The sequence below is a fragment of the Barbus barbus genome, assembly GCF_936440315.1.
Source record: "Barbus barbus genome assembly, chromosome: 44".
Lineage (NCBI taxonomy): Eukaryota > Metazoa > Chordata > Actinopteri > Cypriniformes > Cyprinidae > Barbus > Barbus barbus.
Genome location: NC_136722.1, coordinates 15,608,065 through 15,626,942, shown reverse-complemented (window position 1 = coordinate 15,626,942; position 18,878 = coordinate 15,608,065). Strand labels below are relative to the sequence as shown.

Sequence of the window (18,878 nt, the reverse complement as noted above, 5' to 3'; positions counted from 1 at the left end):
TACCACTAAGCCCTCGTATTCCCAAGAGCTAGTAGATGAAGCACTCTAGTGAGTCAAAGTTAGCCTTGAGTCATATACAGTCGCCAGAACTCATCGTCATGTAGCAGAACCGTCCGGCTGAGTCCATAAAGAGACTCTTCATTTATCACGAGGAGTGTGAATGTGTTACTTAAAGCCCTTTTTACTTCTCCACTGTTGTTTTTCATGCTCAGGCTGACTTTGAGATCTCTGCACGGATGTTCAGAATTAAACCTTTCCGAATTGCAGTAATCCATGTTCTTGAAAATCAGCAGCTTGTACTTGAAGAGTCCTAAGCTCGTGATTACTCGTAATCATGCACTCTTCTGTTTCATTGTGATCATAAAACTTAAAACTGGACTGAGAATGTCCCACACTTCACCTGTTTCTCCTCTCCATGCCACTCTTCCTCTGTGGGATCCTGATCATGATGTGCGTCCTCCTGTTTTTAGCCAGATTTGATATTTCAATTCTTTTTTGATGCTTCAAATCTTATGCTGTAACTTTTCATAGTCAGAGTTCTGGTTTTATTATTATGTGTGTTTTTTTTAAGTCTCTTTTGCTTACCAAGGCTGTATTTATTTGGTCAAAATTAAAGTAAACAGAAATATTATAAAATATTGTTACAATTTAAAATAATGTTTTCTATTTTAATATATTTTCAAATATAATTTATTCCTGTATGAATTTTCAGCAGCCATTATTCCAGTCTTCAGTGTCACATGACTTTTCAGAATCATTCTAATATATAATAATTCTAATAATTATTGTCAATGTAGAAAACAGTTTTTGCTGCTTAATATTTTTGTGGAACCAGTGATATAATACCACTTAAAAGTTTGAGGTAAGGATTTAAAAAAACAATAAGAATACTTTTATTTAGCAAGGATGGACTAAATTGATCAAAAGTGACAAAGTAAGTAAATGTATAATTGTAGAAATATTATATATTATATTATATATTATTATATTATATATTATGTATAATAATATATATATATATATATATATATATATATATATATATATATATATATATATATATATATATATATATATATATTATAGCTATAAATATATTTCAATATAATATTATTATTTTATATATTGAAATATTATTTATACAGTATATTGAGGCAGCAGGATATACATTAATTTCACTTTGGGATATATGTTGGAAATTGTTGGAATATTGGAGATTAATTGAACAACGAGAGATGATATCACTGATCAATAATTTTACCAGGTTTTTATTATTCAGTAAATATCATGTTTTTCCCACAGTTCGCTGTTCAGAGAAATCTCACATCTCATTGGACTGCCTCCACATTGTCAGCTCACGCAAGACAGACGATTTTGTCTGCGGGTACAAGATAAAGAGACACCAATTAACTGGAAGCTTATTGGTGATAAAACAGAGCCTTTCTGCAGTATGCTTCATGTAGAAAATGATGTCTGTGTTTCTCCTTCGGAGACCATTTGGAATTAGCGGAAAGAATTGAACAGCCTTAGATTAATTTCATTAGCTGTGTGCTTCTGTGATAGAATAATTGGGTGCCAGAAGGAGAAGGACTCTTCAGCGTTTCAAAGGTCAAAATATTGGAGCGCATGGATGATTAAAGTGGCAGCATGAAATCTGGAAAATACTCTGTTACAAACTAGTTTCTTGTTCTTCTTGAAATCGGATGGCTACTTCACAGAAATATCTTGTAGGCTTGTGTTCCTACACCAGTTTTATCATTAATACACATGTCCACATAATAGCATTTGATGTTTTGTTATCATTTCAATGTAAAAATTCTCTGGAGCTGCAAAACAACAACAAAATGAAAAATGTAGACACTTACAATCTTTGCTAGTGGGCTTCCCTGAAGCTATTTAAATTTTTCCAATGCAGAACTAAGCATGTGCATGGTAGGTGATTCTAGACTGACACAAAGTTCAAATGATTTTTAACGGTCGCTTTGTCTTGTCTGGTACAGACAGACTTTAGCTATTGCTGCGCAGCACAATGTTAGATGGGGAAGTCATGGCCTAATGGTTAGAGAGTCGGACTTGTAATCCAAAGGTTGCGGGTTCGAGTCTCCGGCCGGCAGGGATTGTAGGTGGGGGGAGTGAATGTCCAGCGCTCTCTCCACCCTCAATACCACGACTGAGGTGCCCTTGAGCAAGGCACCGAACCCCCAACTGCTCCCCGGGCGCCGCAGCATAAATGGCTGCCCACTGCTCCGGGTGTATGTTCACGGTGTGTGTGTGTTCACTGCTGTGTGTGTGCATGTTGGATGGGTTAAATGCAGAGCACGAATTCCGAGTATGGGTCACCATACTTGGCTGAATGTCACTTCACTTCACTTCACTAGATCTCCTTAAGTGCAAACAACAAATATATAATGCCCTATTTTGACATGGCAGTACCATTATTTCTATTGTTGAGATCACAGTAATGCAAACTTCTACCCTCCCTTCACTGGAAGGAACTTGTCCGAGCAACATTGAAAAATCATACATAGGCCCTGCCTACAAGTGATGACATCATGAATGAGCTATTATATTGGTGTTAATTGTAAATTTGGTGTAAATTTAGTCTTCTCTTAAATACCCTTTCTCTTTTTATTTCTTTATCTTTTAAGATTTCTAGCATATAACAAAATATCACAATGTATCTTTATATCTCCCAGTGTGGTTTCACACAGTGTGACTTTATATCTTAGAGCAGGGGTAGGCAATGTCGGTCCTGGAGTGCTGCTGTCCTGTAGAGTTTAGCGCCAACCCTAATCAAACACACCTGAACAAGCTAATCAAGGTCTTCAAAATTACTAGGGCTACAGGCAGGTGAGATTTTTTTTTTTTCAGGGTTGGAGCTAAACTCTGCAGGACATCGCCACTCCAGGACCGAAGTTGCCTACTCTAGAGTGTGGCTTAATATCTCATAATGTCACTTACTATCTCACAGTGGGACTTTATATCTTATAATGAGGCTTAATATCTCATAATGTGACTTTTTATCTTACAGTGTGACTATATCTCACAATATGATTATTTATTTTTATTTTTACTTAATCTTAACATTTAACCTTAACTTAATCTCACATAAGTCTTGATTCCTGTCCACTCTGCATGTAAATCAGTGCCGTGGTTTCAAGCAGTTGTAATTCCAGGGTAAATTACTGTAGTCCTCCTTTGTATGACATTAAAAGTCTGTGTAAACAAACATTATATTTGCCGCTTTGATGTGGCTTCTATGTGGACTAAAACCTCTCTAGGCAAATTTAACTATAATATAATTGGCTCATAACACTGTGAGTGGGTGTCTCATACACCACTGGGTGAGGAAAGAGCACTCAACATCCTGTAGCGATCATTGCGCTTGTGATTGCTTGTTAATATCACTTAGTGCACAAATTTATCTCATGTTTCACACAAACAAACTCAAGAATCATATTGTTTCTCCCACTGGTCAAGTTCTTTTTTCAGTGCTGTTGAGTGTTGCCAAGTCAATTTAAATTACACATCCCCTGCTGTTCTTTTAATGTCAGAGTTTTCTTACTTTCTCATATTTTCTTTCCTTTGTTCAAGTAGCATGAGTCATATATCCATGCTGCAGTCAGGATAACACCCCCTCCATAGAAATCCAGCGATGCTTAAACTGGCACATCTGACACTCTTGAATTGTTGCAGCTCCTGCATTATTATACTCTAGCTTAAGAATAAATTGTAGCACAATAGTCATACTGACTGTGAAAAATGTCATCCTGACTATCATAATTATTTCAGCGCTAATCAGTATATTCTCATATGCTCTTTCTGTCTATCTTTTGCCTTTGTGTAGGTAAGTATGCCATGCGGGACCTCGTGCACCGGCTCCCGGGTGGGAGCAATGCTAGCGGAAGCAGCGGGGGTACGGCAAACAGCACAGCGGGTAAGACCATGTGCGATGACACCGTTACGGCTATATGCTGCGCCCTACACGAGGTCATCACTAAGAACATGGAGAACGCCAAGGCCTTACGAGACGCCGGTGGCATTGAGAAGCTCATCGGCATTGCTAGAAGTAAAGGAGACAAGTAAGTTGTCTATTTTTTTTTTTTTTTTTTTATAATAAGCTTGCATCTTATCTACTAAAATGGCCTGCAGTGTCAGCTAACCACTAGGGCATGGCTTTGTTTTTGCTCATGTTTTCATGGACACTGGGGCCGGCCAGTTATTGTGTTCTCCAGAAATTGTGTGTTGCTCTTGGAGACATTTTATTTTCCAGCTACACGGTTCTACTTTTATTCCAGCACCTTTTAAAAGAAATGCACAGTATGAGTCAGACCTCAATAAGCATTTCATGAGCCACATTGTCTACAGATGTCGGGCTACATCATATATACATCTGCAACGCACCCGACACGAGTCGCTTATTCAGTGCCTGCTGAACTGTAATCAAGAAAAGCAAATCTGGAGGAAGAACACGTCCACTTTTGCCATAGCTGACAAAAAGAGGTGATGTTTGATTTGCTGCATCCTTGAGAATAAAGCTAAATATCACGAGGATGTATGTAACAATGCTTCAGAGTTAAGGGGTGTTATCTGCCATGACAATGCAGAAAAACACTCCCTTAACTTAGGTAAAAACCAGTGTAACACAGCCTTGACACTGTCTTATTGGTTTTTTGAATTACGAGAATAATAATTAATAATAATTCCTTACATTTATATAGCGCTTTTATGGGCACTCAAAACGCTTTTCATAGAAGGGAGGGCATCTCCTCAACCACCACCAGTGTGCAGCATCCACCTGGATGATGCGATGGCAGCCATATTGCGCCAGAACTCCCACCGCACACCAGCTTATTGGTGGAGAGGAGACAGAGTGATGCAGCCAATTAGAATATGGGGATGATTAGGAGGCCTTGATGATGGACAGAGGCCAATGGGTGAATTTGGCCAGGATACCGGGGTTACACCCCTACTCTTTTTCGAAGGACATCCTGGGATTCTTAATGACCACAACGAGTCAGGACCTCGGTTTAACGTCTGCTGGTCTCACTAACACCTCTTCCAGCAGCATCTGGTTTTCCCTAGAGGTTTCCCATCCAGGTACTAACCAGGTTCAACCCTGCTTAGCTTCAGTGGGCAACCAGTCTTGGGCTATAGGCAGGGACGGATTATGATGCAGAGGTGCCCTGGGCACGGACTGATTATAGGCCCCCCTCAGTTGAAATCGCGGTCATTTTCAAAGTTCAAATAGCAATGGATTTTCATTTGTGAAATTCTATCTACACTAAGTGAAAACAGCAGTATTTTTAGCAATATGTTATTTACACTAAGTGCAAACAGCTATAGATTATATTTACACTATGTTAAAATAGGATTTTCTGCTATTTATACTACTTGTTGCAAAATAGTGGCAATTATCTGCACTTCAGTATTGTATTACTTTATAAAACAGTATGCTATAATAACGTATTGGGTGTAAATTATAATTTTAATTCAGATTATTAAATGGATGCCACCTTATTGATAATAAAGCCCTCCCTACACCTTATTTTCAACTTTTTGGTTATTTCTTTAATTTTTATTAAAAATAAATGCCTTTACGATGTGATATGAGATTTGAAAAGGGAGAAATAAAGTTCGGCAAAAGGCCAATTTTCACATCATAGTTCAGACGGGGACCGGGCCTCGGGCCTGTTTTAGGTTTCTCCTTATTTTGATATTGTAGACATTCATAAATTAGTGATGAAAAACATTGCCGCGCTGGTGGAAACAACACGAGACCGTGCTGCGACTGTCAAGAGCAGCTCGATGGTGTTTAGTGTCCCGCAGCAGCAGCAGCGAGTGCAAGTGACTTCATCTGCGTTCAAATGCACACAATAGGCTAAAGCTTTGCTGCAAAGCCCCAGCAAACATAATAACCATGAATGTGTCCGCGCGAAAATATTAAGGGGATATTTGAATTATTTACTAATATACTAGGTTTTCTGAGTCTGTGCCGCAAGGATGAAGTTGCTGATCCTGACTCGCCGTCTCCTCATTAGAAGCGCCTTTAGAGAGAAATGCATCTTTATTGATTATGATCAAGATTATAATAAAAGAGTTTTTGTTTTCAATTTTTTTATTTCGTTAAGTGATAATTTAAAGCTTTCTATAGATTTATTTATCATGTCTGTGAGGCATGTATTCGCTCAGCTTCGGTTCATTTTTGTGAAGAGCTCCTGTTCAAGACGAGACGGCAGAAAACGCGTCATGTTTGTTTTCTTTGTTTTATAAAAGCACGTTGTGTTGATATTGTGAGTGCCCACAAATAAAAGTAGACCCTTTACAGTTCCGAATGATGTAGTACTCTTACCTTTATCAGAAAAAAATTATGTCGTAGGCTATTTTAAGTTGTTTCCACTGAAAAAAATGCAAATGTTTGCGCTGGTGCCTCCATGTCCTGCAGAGCGCGCTTTAGCTTCCACTCTCCGCACAAACTGAGATATAGGCTAGCGCACATTATTATTATAGTGCAGGTTTTACGTTTAAACATTGTTATATGCTTGAACTGTTTTAGTATATCAATAGATTTTATTTTAGGCAAGTCGTGATGATTTGAGGAGGCTAAATTGATCAAACATAGGCTATGATCAGCTCACTGTCTGCCGCTGGCCGCTTGGTCGTTAATTTAAAAAACATAAACTTAGGACTTATTACTATATTTAACGAACAAAAATGCTCCAAACGTTTCACTAAATCAACAAAATATAATGATTTTGCCATTACATAGAAAACTGAACTATTTTAATAGCCGAAACAGTAGTATAAACTGTTTTGGGAGAAGGGGGAAAAAAAGATGGGCTCGGGTCGGACTCGGGCCGGTAATTCTGATCGGACGTGGGCCGGGCTAGGGCCTGAGCGTCTCGGGCCAGGGCCGGGCTAGGGCCTAAATTTGAGGCCCGTGCAGGGCTCTAGTTTCTGGCTGCCAGCCAGCAAAGTTGAGCGAACGCAGATTTTAATTTAGCAGCTGATGATGTGCCGCACTGAATGATCTAATCACACCGGTGTGATCGTTTATTAAATATAAAAAATATTATTCGGCTATTTTTTATTTATTTATTTTTTGTTTTTGGATGCTGCATTCAAAATCCACTTGCCTCAAAAATCTGAGGGGGTACGGTTGAAAACGCGTTCTGGGAGTAGGGGCATTTCGGCTGGGCCCCCCTCCAGTCCAGTGCCATGGGCAGGTGCCCAGTAGGCCCGTGCGTTAATCCGTCCCTGGCTACAGGGGGAAATGGCTGCTGGAGAAGATATACAGAGTGGTCCAGTTGAGATTGAAAACTTCTGTAATGTATACCTGGAAGTGAATAACATTTTTATTTATTTTATTTTATTAATTGTATTATTTTAATTTAATTTAATTTTGTTTTATTTTATTTAGAGCATAATAAGTGTGCACAAACACACAAGGAATTTTGTTGTCTGCATAGTGTTTCTGGAAACCAAAACAAATTCCTTGAGTATGTGTATACTTGCCATCTAAAGCTAATTTCTCATTCTGATATCAAATTAAATGTAATCATTTTGTTTTGTTTTATTTTGTTGTTTGATAACCTCTTAGCAGGATTACAGCATAATTAAAAAAGTATTTAAAAAAATTAGTATAGGGTCCAATTCTCACTATTAACTAGTTGCTTATTAGCATGCCTATTATTAAAATATTGGCTGTTTATTAAAACTTATAAAGCACATATTCTGCATGACCATATTCTACATCCCTAATCTTACCCAACACCTACATTTTAATAGCTAACTAACTATTAATAAGCAGCAAATTAGAAGTTTATTGAGGCAAAAGTCATAGTTAATGGTTTGCTAATAGAAAGAATTGGACCTTAAAATAAAGTGACCAAAAATTTTTGTATTTTATATATAATTTTTTTTGTTTGTTTTATGTTTTAGTGTGCCCCCTATGTATAGATTTGGGGTATTAATATAGATGTATTTAGTTGCAATAAATGGCATGTTATTGCATGCAACAGGTGTTTCAAATGTGCATCATCCAATTATATTTTATAATAATGCTTGCTTTAGCCTCTTAAAAACACCAAGTAGGCAGTCTGACAATGAGTGAGTGATGACACTGTCAAAGACATTAGTCCGACCCTCATCAAACTGACACTTCATGCGACTGCTTTATCTCCCCATCAGCTATTCATACACTGTGCCCACCCCGTTGGAGCCAATATGGCGATGACAGCTGCTTCCAGTTTCCTGCTGAGAGGTTATCAAAGGGACAAGCCACTCGGGTGCTTGTTTGTCTGGATATAGCACAAATGCAACCGGTTGATTTAGTACAGGCACGGAGCAGCAACCAGTGTGCTTGTTCTGATATGCATCAGATTTGATGGCTTTTTGCTTTTGAAGTGGATTGATTTGGTGCAGATTGTGCTCAACACATCATGCATGGCAAAATAATGAACTCACTGCTCTTGGCTGAACAACTTGTTTTCTTTTTTATAATAAGCTATTTAAAAAAAAAACAAATACAGAAACTGCATTGAAATCTACTTTTTTCTATTTAAAACTTTTTTTTCCAGACATACTGTTCATTTGGCACACAACTTTTGGCTTACTGTTTAGTTTCCATTTGTGAAATCTGCACTGATGCAAACTTCACAGCAAATCTGACAGACTTTACATCGCCAAAGTGAGGGGTTTAATTTGAGACGAGCCTGAGTCAACAGAAGTTCTGAGCGTGTTAAAATCCATGTTGAAAGATGAGGGGAGGGACAAATCAAACATACAGCTCCACCTCTAAGAATCCATTTTGTCATTTATGAGAGGAAATGATGAAGGATGAGCGGCATTCATTTCCTCTATTAAAGCCATGTTCAAAGATTTTCCTCTAACTTCATTTCAAGTGGCAATTGTAAATTGTTCCATTGTGTCCTTTGAGCAGAAATGGATTGACTCGGCTCGGCGGAAGACAAAAGGCACAGCTGTTCTATCAAATCAGCTGAAGTCAAACAATTTGTGTCATTTTTGAGAACCAAGGGATTGTTTCTTTTGTTTGTGGTGCATTGTTAATCATAACAAAAGCTACTGTCCATGTGAGATGTTTGCACAGAAAGCAGAGAAAACATCAAATGCTTTCTTAGGAACAGTCATCTGAGCAACAATGTACCAAGATTGGATTTTCATTTTCCTCTGTTATGTTTTGGTATTGGCATTTTGATCTTAGAGTTAGAATATTTTGCAAACTTTCTACAATTAAAATGTTTTATTTTAGAGTTGTCACTGTTATACTGATGTGCTGCATATAGATATGCTGGAGAATTGGGTTTAACCCAATTGGTGTGTGTGTTCAACACGCAGTATATCCAAAAAATTATTTTTCTGTAATGTTATCCATCAAAACATCAAAAGGACATTACTATTCAGACGTTTTGAGTTGGTAAGACTTTTTCTTCTCATATGCCCACCAAGGCTTACTTTGATCAAAAATACAGTAAAAGCAGTTTAAAATAAAGCAAGTTAGAACAATTTAAAATAACTGTTTTGTATGTTAATATATTTGAAAAAGTAGTTTATTCTTGTGATGGCAAAGCTGAATTTTCAGCATCATTAGTCATTATTATCATCAGTCTTCGGTCATATGATCCTTCAGAAATCATTCTTAATGTGCTGCTCAAGAAACATTTCTTCTTATTATCACTGTTGAAAACAATTGTGCTGCTTAATATTTTTGTAAAAACTGTGATGCAGTTTTTTGCAGGAGTTTTGGATGAATATAAGTAAATAAAATAAAAAATAAAAAATAAATTTCTGGAAAAAAATATTACTGACCCCAAACTTTTGAATGGTAGTGTAATTTAAGTTAAAGAAAGATTTTTTTTTTTATATAAATTGCTTATAATTGTTTTATTACTATCATTGAGAAGAGACCCCCAAATGATTGTAAAGTGCTTTGGGTGTACAGCTATACACAATAAAGCGCTATATAAATGCATCATTCATTCATTCATTCATTCATTATTTGTCTGTTGTATGTTTTTTAAAAAGTTGTCAAAATGCTTTTAAAATGTCAAATTTTTACCGATAATAATAATTGACTCTTGATGTCCATTTATTACTGTTGACTCTACTTGTTTGTTTTCTTCTCTCTCTCTCTCTCTCTCTCTCCCTCTCTTACAGACACTCACCTAAAGTGGTAAAGGCAGCATCTCAGGTTCTCAGTAGCATGTGGCAGTACAGAGATCTCCGGAGCCTTTATAAGAAGGTAGGAGACCTGCTTCCACTCACAACAGCTGTGTCCCACTTCATCCGTCCCAAACTGAGGAATTAATTTAGCATGCTAACTGATCTCCCACTCCCACACGATTGTGTTTGAACTTTTAGAGAAAATAGTTTAGAATGAAAAAAAACTGGAGAAGAGTTTTTGTACCCCTCCTCTCCGACAAAGATATGCAACCCACTATTTATTCAACACAACACCTTGTAGCCGACTGAAAACATTAATCTGCAGTGACTAGCAATGAATGCTCTATTGAGCAGTAACGGCCAGGCTGAAGAGATATTTCCATTCAATAAGTGCTTGGTGCTCTTACTATTGTGTGTATCCGTTCAGACGTCTCCGTTGCTGATTATTGAGGCAAACTTTGGCCTTGGCGAGTGCTGACGGCATTCAGAACGTATTGTATGGTCTGAACAGCATGGTAAATAGACTGACGTGAGGAGACCTTGTATGAATTTTGCCATATTTCAGCAATAAAAAGCATATTTATTTTCATTTCCAAACCAAACGTTTTTAAGCTAGCGTGTTTTTGGGGGCTTTGAATAGACAATGTGCTCATGAAATTAAATTTTTTTCTGTTTATAAACTTTTATAATAATAGAAGAATGAAGATACAAGAGAATAGAAACAAATATTTTTCCCAACCCTACCCGCCACCCCAACACCAAATTTTACAAACCAAACAGACAAAAAAAATAACAATAATAATAAAAATAAAAAAAAACTCATTACATAATTATGAAGTGTATGTAAATTATGTACAAAATAAGTTTAGAAGCAAGATAAATAACAATCACCCAAGTACATTGTACACATGTGCATCGGCAAACAAAACATAAAGATTATGTACATATGGTCCACATTCGTATACTCAATAAAATCAAGCCCCAATCATAAGGACATCCTAATGATTAGATTAACCAATTACAGAAGAAGGATTCACCTTACCAGAAAAAAAAACTAATAAAAGGGTCCCAGGTTTCATAAAATATACCAGTGTTGCCCTTTATTGTGTACCTATTTTTTCCAAATGAATGAAACTCATAACATCTCTCAGCCAGTCATCAAAGGATGGGGGAAGATTTTGTTTCCATAACAGAAGAATACGCCGTCTAGCCAATAATGTTGAAAAACCAAAAGCGTTTGCAGAACATCCAGGCAAACCTGTGACATTTGGAGGAAGTCCAAAAAGTGCAACCAAAGGACAAGGCTCGATTTGTTTTTTGTTACAGAATAAAAACATTTAAAAATTGACAGCCAAAAAGAGATTATGGATGGACATAACCAAAACATATGTATTAAGTCTGCAGGGGTCTGATGACAACGATCGCATATATGATCAACATCTTGCCAAAATGTTTTGTCCAATAAATTCGATGAATAAATTTTAATTGGATAAGACTATGACGTGCACAAATAGAAGAGGTATGTACACGGGACAATATTTGGCTCCATCATCAAATCTCATCATCAAATGTGAGGCCAAGGTCTGACTCCCACTGTTATTTAACAAAAGAGAGAGAAGGAGTAGAGATAGAGGAGATCAGCCTGTATAGAGTAGACAATACGCCCTTTTTATTTGAGGGTACTTCAAAAATTTGATCTAGATGTGATTTAGGTGGAAGATTTGGAAAGTTGAAAAAATTAGTTTTTGACAAAGTTTCGGAACTGCAAGTATCTAAAAAAATGAGCACTAGAAAGGGTACATTTTTGTGTTAACTGAGAAAAGCTGGGAAAAGTATTATCAATGTAGATATCATTAACGACTGAGATGCCTGCTTTCTGCCAACTATTAAATGCTTTATCATTAAGAGGGGGGGGGGAATATAGGATTACGATTAATCGGTGAGACCAATGGCAATCGTTGAAGGCCGAAATGGGTTCGAAATTGGGAACAAATTCATAATGATTGTCGGACAATGGGATTACTGTATGGAAGACATGAGACGGCAGTAAGAGGACCACACAGTAGTGCAGCTGGGGAGCAAGAACCCTCTTCAATGCTGACCCAAACTGGAACCCAATGACAGAGCCCAAAGTGGCTCTGAAACCAGAATATTGTAGAGTGTATATTTGCGGCCCAGTAGTAAAATAAGAAATTAGGAAGGGCGAGCCCACCCTCAACCCTTGGTTTCTGAAGTATTTCCCTCCGAATTCTGACTGGTCTTTTGTTCCAGATAAAAGATGAGATGTGTTGATTTAAAGACTTAAAGAAAGATTTAGGTATAAAAATAGGAACACACTGAAATAAGTGCAGAAATCTAGGTAACACGCTCATCTTTACTGAATTCACACGTCCAGCCAGAGAATTATATTCTGAAGTTCTGAAGCAAATTCGTTCTGAAGGAGCGGAGTGAAATTAGTTTTAAAGAGATCTAAATACTTACGAGTAATTGTTATTCCTAAGTATTTAAAACTATGAAAAGCAACTTTAAACATTGAAACGCTCATTGGTAAATCTCACTTTTACTTATATTTCATTTATAACCGGAAAAGAGGCTAAAGGAATTTATCATTCTCAGGACTTCGGGTAAAGAAACAGCCGGATCAGAGAGATACACGCTGAGTATGAAATAATCTGACCCCAAACCATCGAAGGTGAAGTCTCAGGAATAGTATTTACCTGCAAAAAAAAATCTAGTTTTTTTTTTTACGAATCACAAAATCTTTTATCAGAAAGAAGCAGAGAATTAAATCTCCACCCTCCAGAGTCAAGCATCTTATCTTGAAACAAAATAGAAATTGTAAGTGGAGCGTGATCTGATATGACAATACTGTTATATAAACAATCCTTCACTTTAGACAACAATTTCTTGTCTAAGAAAAAGTAATCAGTACGGGAGTAATTGTGGTGGACATAGGATAAAAATTAATATTGTCGTGCTGAGGGGTTGAAAAAACACCATACATCAGCTTGACCGCAAATATTCAGAAGTGACTGAAGTGTAATTGCAGATTTAGAGGGTTGGGTAGGTTTGTTGGATGAGCGGTCCATAAAAGGGTTCAATGCACAGTTAAAATCACCTCCCATAATAAGATAATGTGTGTTCAGGTCAGGGAGTAAAGAAAATATTTTTTGAATAAAGTTTTCATCATCATAATTCGGAGCATATATATTAGCCAGTGTTACTGTTAAACCATATAAAAGACTTGAGACAATCACATATCTACCACCAGAATCAACCAAAGTTTGTGAAGGAGAAAACTGGATACACTTATTGATAATAATTGCCACCCCTCTAGATTTACTGGTAAATTTAGATTTATATACCTGTCCAATCCATTTCTTAAAGAACTTTGAAGCGGCATCAGGGGTTTCAAAGCTGCGCGATTTGCTGTTGAAGGGGAGAAGTCTGCAGGTATACAGCATTCTAAATTTGACACCTGCTCCGTGCAAGTCGGCCTTGACTGACTTAAACTGATCGCGTCGTTTCTTGAGTTCCGTGGAGAAATCCGGGAAGATCAAAATCTTAGATTCCTTATAGTGCAACTCTCCATGCTCCCGTGACAAACGTAGGATTTCCTATCTCATTTGGAAGTGAAGAAAGTGTACAATCATAGGTCTTGTAGGCGTGCCGGAACGTGGTTTCGGTGCGAGGTACCGGTGTGCACGTTCAATCTCCGGCGTCTGAGATAGTTTGTCCCCGAAAAGTTCCGCGAAGAACGATACCATGAAATGAGAGGGCCTGGCCGTTTCCAAATTCTCTGGGATACCCAATATACGAAGATTGTTCCGCCTCAAACGGTTTTCCAGATCGTCTGCCTTAGACTTTAGCTCTTCGTTATCTCTTTCTAGGGACTGACATCCACGCTGTTCAAAGAAGTTTCAATATCTTTAATCTTGGATCCTTGGCTAGAAATGGTGGCTTGAAGAGCAGCTGTAGAGGCACGTATTTCAGCAAGGAACTCAGACTTCAGCGAAGCAATGTCCTCACGAATTGTTGCAGTGAGCATTTCTTTTAGAAGTGCTGGAGTTTACGCCGAAGCAGCCACAGCTATGTTGTCGGCGTCGTCAGCTTCATCACGAGCAGGGAAAATAGGAATAGTAACGATCAAAACATGCACCAACCGGGATCAAAAAGTTGTTTAGCGTTGTAGACGTCGTCTTAGATTATTAAAATCACTAAACGTTCCCATTAATTATTACAAAAAATACGATTTACGGAGCAGCTCCCGGATGCGCCTCACTCACTCAACTGCATACCGGAAGTTGAAATTAAATTTAATTAAGGGCAATAGGAATTAACCTACTTACATGTAGCCAGACCTCTCGTGTTGCATTCAAATAAAGATGAGCAGCCAAAGTAGTGCTAAACATTAACAAGGTCAAACCAAGCAAAAATGTTCCCAAATGAGTTCACTAATAAGAGCGTGAGAAGAGAAATTTTGGGTTGTGACAGACCACCGTCCCCCACAAGCGCTAGAAGCCTCCAGGCTGCGAGAACACACCGTTCTCCTTCACAGAGCAATAGCTGTCCTGACAGATACGATGCTGGGTGGTGAGGAACGTCCCGGACCGAGCGCTATAATGTGTCGTTTTGCCCACTTGGCTCTGTGGAGAAGGCGTTGAAGAATTACAGCCCACGGAGACAGCGACGGATGCCACGCTGACCTTTAGAGATGAGAAAAGGCCAAGAGCCTACTGCCTTCACCGCCAAGATGAGTTTAGAAGTGTGTCTGAGGAAATAGAGGCACCCCCTCCCCGAACTGCGTCGGAGAGCAAAATCACAATGCCTGTTTGAAAATGCCTGTAATGATATGTAATTATGGATGTTTGTGAGTTTACCCCGCTGAGCTCGTCGCCGTCAAAACCAAAGTCGAATTACGAGCTCTAATTTTATGTGCACATACTATTAATTACCCTCTCTGTCTTTTTTAAATATTTAGAGTGTTCGTCGAAAAGGTACCATGTGTAGATTATAATGAAAGAGAGTTATTAGATGAAATGCCGATTCCCATTATGCTAGCTGACTAAATATCTATAAATAATGTCGAAGTGCTCACAGGTTCACAGTGGCGTTGTGTTTGCATGCCGCCTTGAGGCAGGTTATCGAACAGCTGCTTTAGCTGACACAGATAAAGTGACAAGGTCTAGAATGTGGAGGACAGCCGGAGCTATAAATTCATCGTCAGAGAGGCCGAAGTTGTTAAATCTACACTAATGCTTATTATTGATTTTCGAGGGATAGAGCTCTGTGGATCCCTCTCGCACTCATTCCAGCCCCCTCCAGGTTGAGTTTGCCAGGTTTTTTAAAACCTCCCACAACCTAACCTGTTTCCTCCAACCCAGCTGAGCCCTGGAAATGTCACCGGGGATGGTATTAAGCAAAGGGCAGCAAGAAAGAGATTGCTATTATTAACATTTGCAGAGCCCCATCTCTCATCTCATGAGTGCATAATGACAGTTGTTCCACGTGGATGTGTCTTTCTCTCCTTCCATTGAAATGAAAGGTGTCAATTAGATGAGTTGGGCCACCTGAGGCGCGATTCTTTGTGTTTTGGGTGGTGTGATGGATGAAGCTGAGAAAGAAGAGAGAACACAAGAGGGGAGGAAAGCGAAAACAAGAGGTTTGGGAAGCCAGACGCCTCCCAAGGCTGTGAACAATGGCCTTGTGCCCAGGAAGCATCTGTGATCTTTTGGTTCTGATGCTTCTAGCCAGTATTGGAGGAAGTTGTGTGTTATGGAGTGTAACAGTGTTAAATAAAATACTTAGTTCTGTGTGTCCTGTGTGCGTTATTTTCCTTTGACGTCTTGTTTTATAGTTTCTTTAGGAATTAATACGTCAATTTTTAATTTTGTACAATTTTTAAACATTATTTTATATTTTATTATCAGATAGATAGATAGATAATATCACTATTGATTATTTTCTTTCTCTAATTTAGTTTTAAATATTATGTCTTAAAAAATAATTATAATAAAATAAAATAAAAAACACACTGATGCTCCAGAAGGAAAAACCATGCATTAAGACCCGGGGGGTGAAAACTTTTTGAATTTGAAGATCAGGGTAAATTTAACATGTCTTCTGCAAAACATTTAACTATCTTATGTAGCCTCTGAAGGGCAGTACTAAATGAAAAAAACAATTATATTTAGGCAAAATAAGAAAAATGAACACATCTCCATTTTGTTCAAAAGTTTTCACCCCCCAGCTCTTAATGCATGGTTTTTCCTTCTGGAGCATCAGTGATCGTTTGAACCTTCTGTAATAGTTGCATATGAGTCCCTCAGTTGTCATCAGAGTGAAAAGATGGATCTCAAAATCATACAGTAATTGTAGGAAAGGGTTCAAATACACAAAAATGCTGGAAAACCAAAGAATTTGTGGGACCTGAAGGATTTTTCTGAAGAACAGCAGGCATTTTAACTGTTCAGGACAAACAAGGGACTCAGAACAACTATCACTAAACAAAAAAACCAAAACTGCTGTGGATCATTCTGGTAAGAACACGGTATTAAGAATCAAGCGGATGTAAACTTTTGAACGGGGTCATTTATATATATTAAACTATTATTTTGTAAACATCTTTTATGGGAAATATCTTATTCAGATCTCTCTTATTTTGGTAAAATAATTAACATTTTGTAAATTCTGAAAGGGGAATGTAAATTTTTGACCTCAACTGTATATATATTTATATTAAAATGTATTATATTTTCATATTGTTTCAAATATATTTGTTAAATGTTCTCTTTGTGTTCGGGCCATTTGCGGTAGACCAAAGCCTGAATAATTTTTATGTTTCACAGATTCATTGTTTGAGATTGTGCATTGAATTTCTGCTCTAGGGAGGTCCAGATGTACTGTAAACAGATTTTGAAAACTGCTTTTTGAAATGTTTTTGGCCTATAATGCATAAATACAGTATTTATAATTTTGCATAATAAAATGCATTTAATTCATATAAAGTTACAGCAGTTAATCTACATAGACAGAAATCTTTGAAGAAGTGCAGACGGCTTCCAGCTCCAACTACTAATAAGGTGTGTGTTTTTGTGAGAAAGCCCAGAAGCGCTTGACTTGATTTACTCAGTATGACGTAGAGCAGGACTAAGATGAAGTGAAGTTCTAGCCTGAGAGAAGAGAGAAGTTGCTTATGCCATTGATCTTGAGCCTGAAGCCTCACTCATGTTCTGCTGAGAGGTGTTGCATTCAGCTGGCAGCCTCCTGAGATGCAATTCCATAGTCATCCCTCCCCAACGCTCTCTACGAGGAAGTATCAGGGTAGTCAATTGCCTCAGCGACCCGAGGGAGCCAACGCAGCAAGAGCAACGCTCCTGGCTCCATCCACCTCTGGGAGTATAATAATGAGCGCTTGTCATTGGTTTGCTTCAGTGCACATTTCCACGCCAGAAGTTTTTTTTCTGTCTGACACACAAGCAGCATTATTGAGGAATCACGGGTAGGCAGGTTGCCATAAATGACTCATTTTTGCATGGTCTGCTTGGTCTTTTCAGTCTTGGTCTGAGTCAGAATCAGTCCTGTAATGGTGCTTCATGCGTTCAACTGGAATTAACAGAATAAATTGGAAGTTTTTGAGTTTAAAAGACGAACGTGCATTTACCGTTCACCCTTTTTACACCTCAGGAACAATTACCTTAGCACGAAAGTCCATCAATTCAAGCAAATTATTCTGTTAGACCTGATAAAGAAGAAAGAAAGGAGTTATGGGATGTAATGAATACAGAAAGATTCTTTAATCACATTGAAACTCAGTCTTCCCTGCAAGTATTGTTTTCAAATGGCAGGAACGTCTTCAAAAGAAGTATTATCCATACTGGTATCTTTGATTCCACAGCCAGCCCAAATGTCCATCATCATGAAGAATATAGGTAAAAGTTTTCATTTCTTCTCATGTGGGAACTTCAAAGTTCAAGTAACACTTACAACAGCGTAAGTAAAAGGAAATGACAAACTCCGCTACTGAAGAGGTCTTTAGTCGACAGGCGACAAGTACCGTTTTCTCCTCGTTCCGTGCCTGGCTTCACGCCCCTTGGAGCCTTCAAATACCTGTCCAATGTCATTATTTGCAACAGGCACATTAGGTGGAGAGCGGTGGTTTTTCCTGCCAGAGTTTCTGCCGTGTTGAAAAAGTAGGGCAGCTTTGAACTGCACTGAGTCAGAGGGACCGACCGTTTGATCTATTCCTCACTTTTCCAAAAAAAGCAATGTCACGGAGGGGCAAATGGGATGTCAAGGGTAGTGTTCGTTGTCCCTGTTAGAGAGCTTGTTCAGTAGACAGCAAGTTTTCGGACATTCTCCATGTTTCTTTATTGTGTATTTGTAGCCTGTTAGCCCAGATGTAGCTAGCAGAAATTGAGCTTCTTCATTGACCCATTCTGAGACCTCGTAAGATGTTTGAGCTCGTACACTGCTCTGCATTAACGTTCACATGAATCAACTGTATGAATTATTTAATCTTTATTCAGTGAGAGTGAACTTATGTATGATCTGATACATGCTCTTAATATCTTATACAAGCAACATGATCCACTCAAACATTTGAAAGACTTCATATTTAAATAGAATCAGACCATCCAGGAGGATATCAAATATGTTTGATATTTTGAGGAAATTTTTGAGCACATATTGTAATA

General features: G+C 38.0%; 1 protein-coding gene across 2 annotated transcripts in view; it reads left to right on the top strand.

Moving 5' to 3' along the window:
* The window catches only part of LOC306863509 (catenin delta-2-like), a gene marked incomplete at its 5' end in the record, with an annotated part of 323,056 nt that overhangs the window by 290,098 nt on the left and 14,080 nt on the right, over positions 1 to 18,878 (top strand). For both annotated transcript variants that reach the window (XM_079406884.1, XM_079406883.1), the window contains 2 exons: positions 3,848 to 4,082; positions 10,177 to 10,261. In XM_079406884.1, coding sequence (XP_079263010.1) covers positions 3,848 to 4,082; positions 10,177 to 10,261 — 320 coding nt within the window. The remainder of the gene's footprint in view (positions 1 to 3,847; positions 4,083 to 10,176; positions 10,262 to 18,878) is intronic.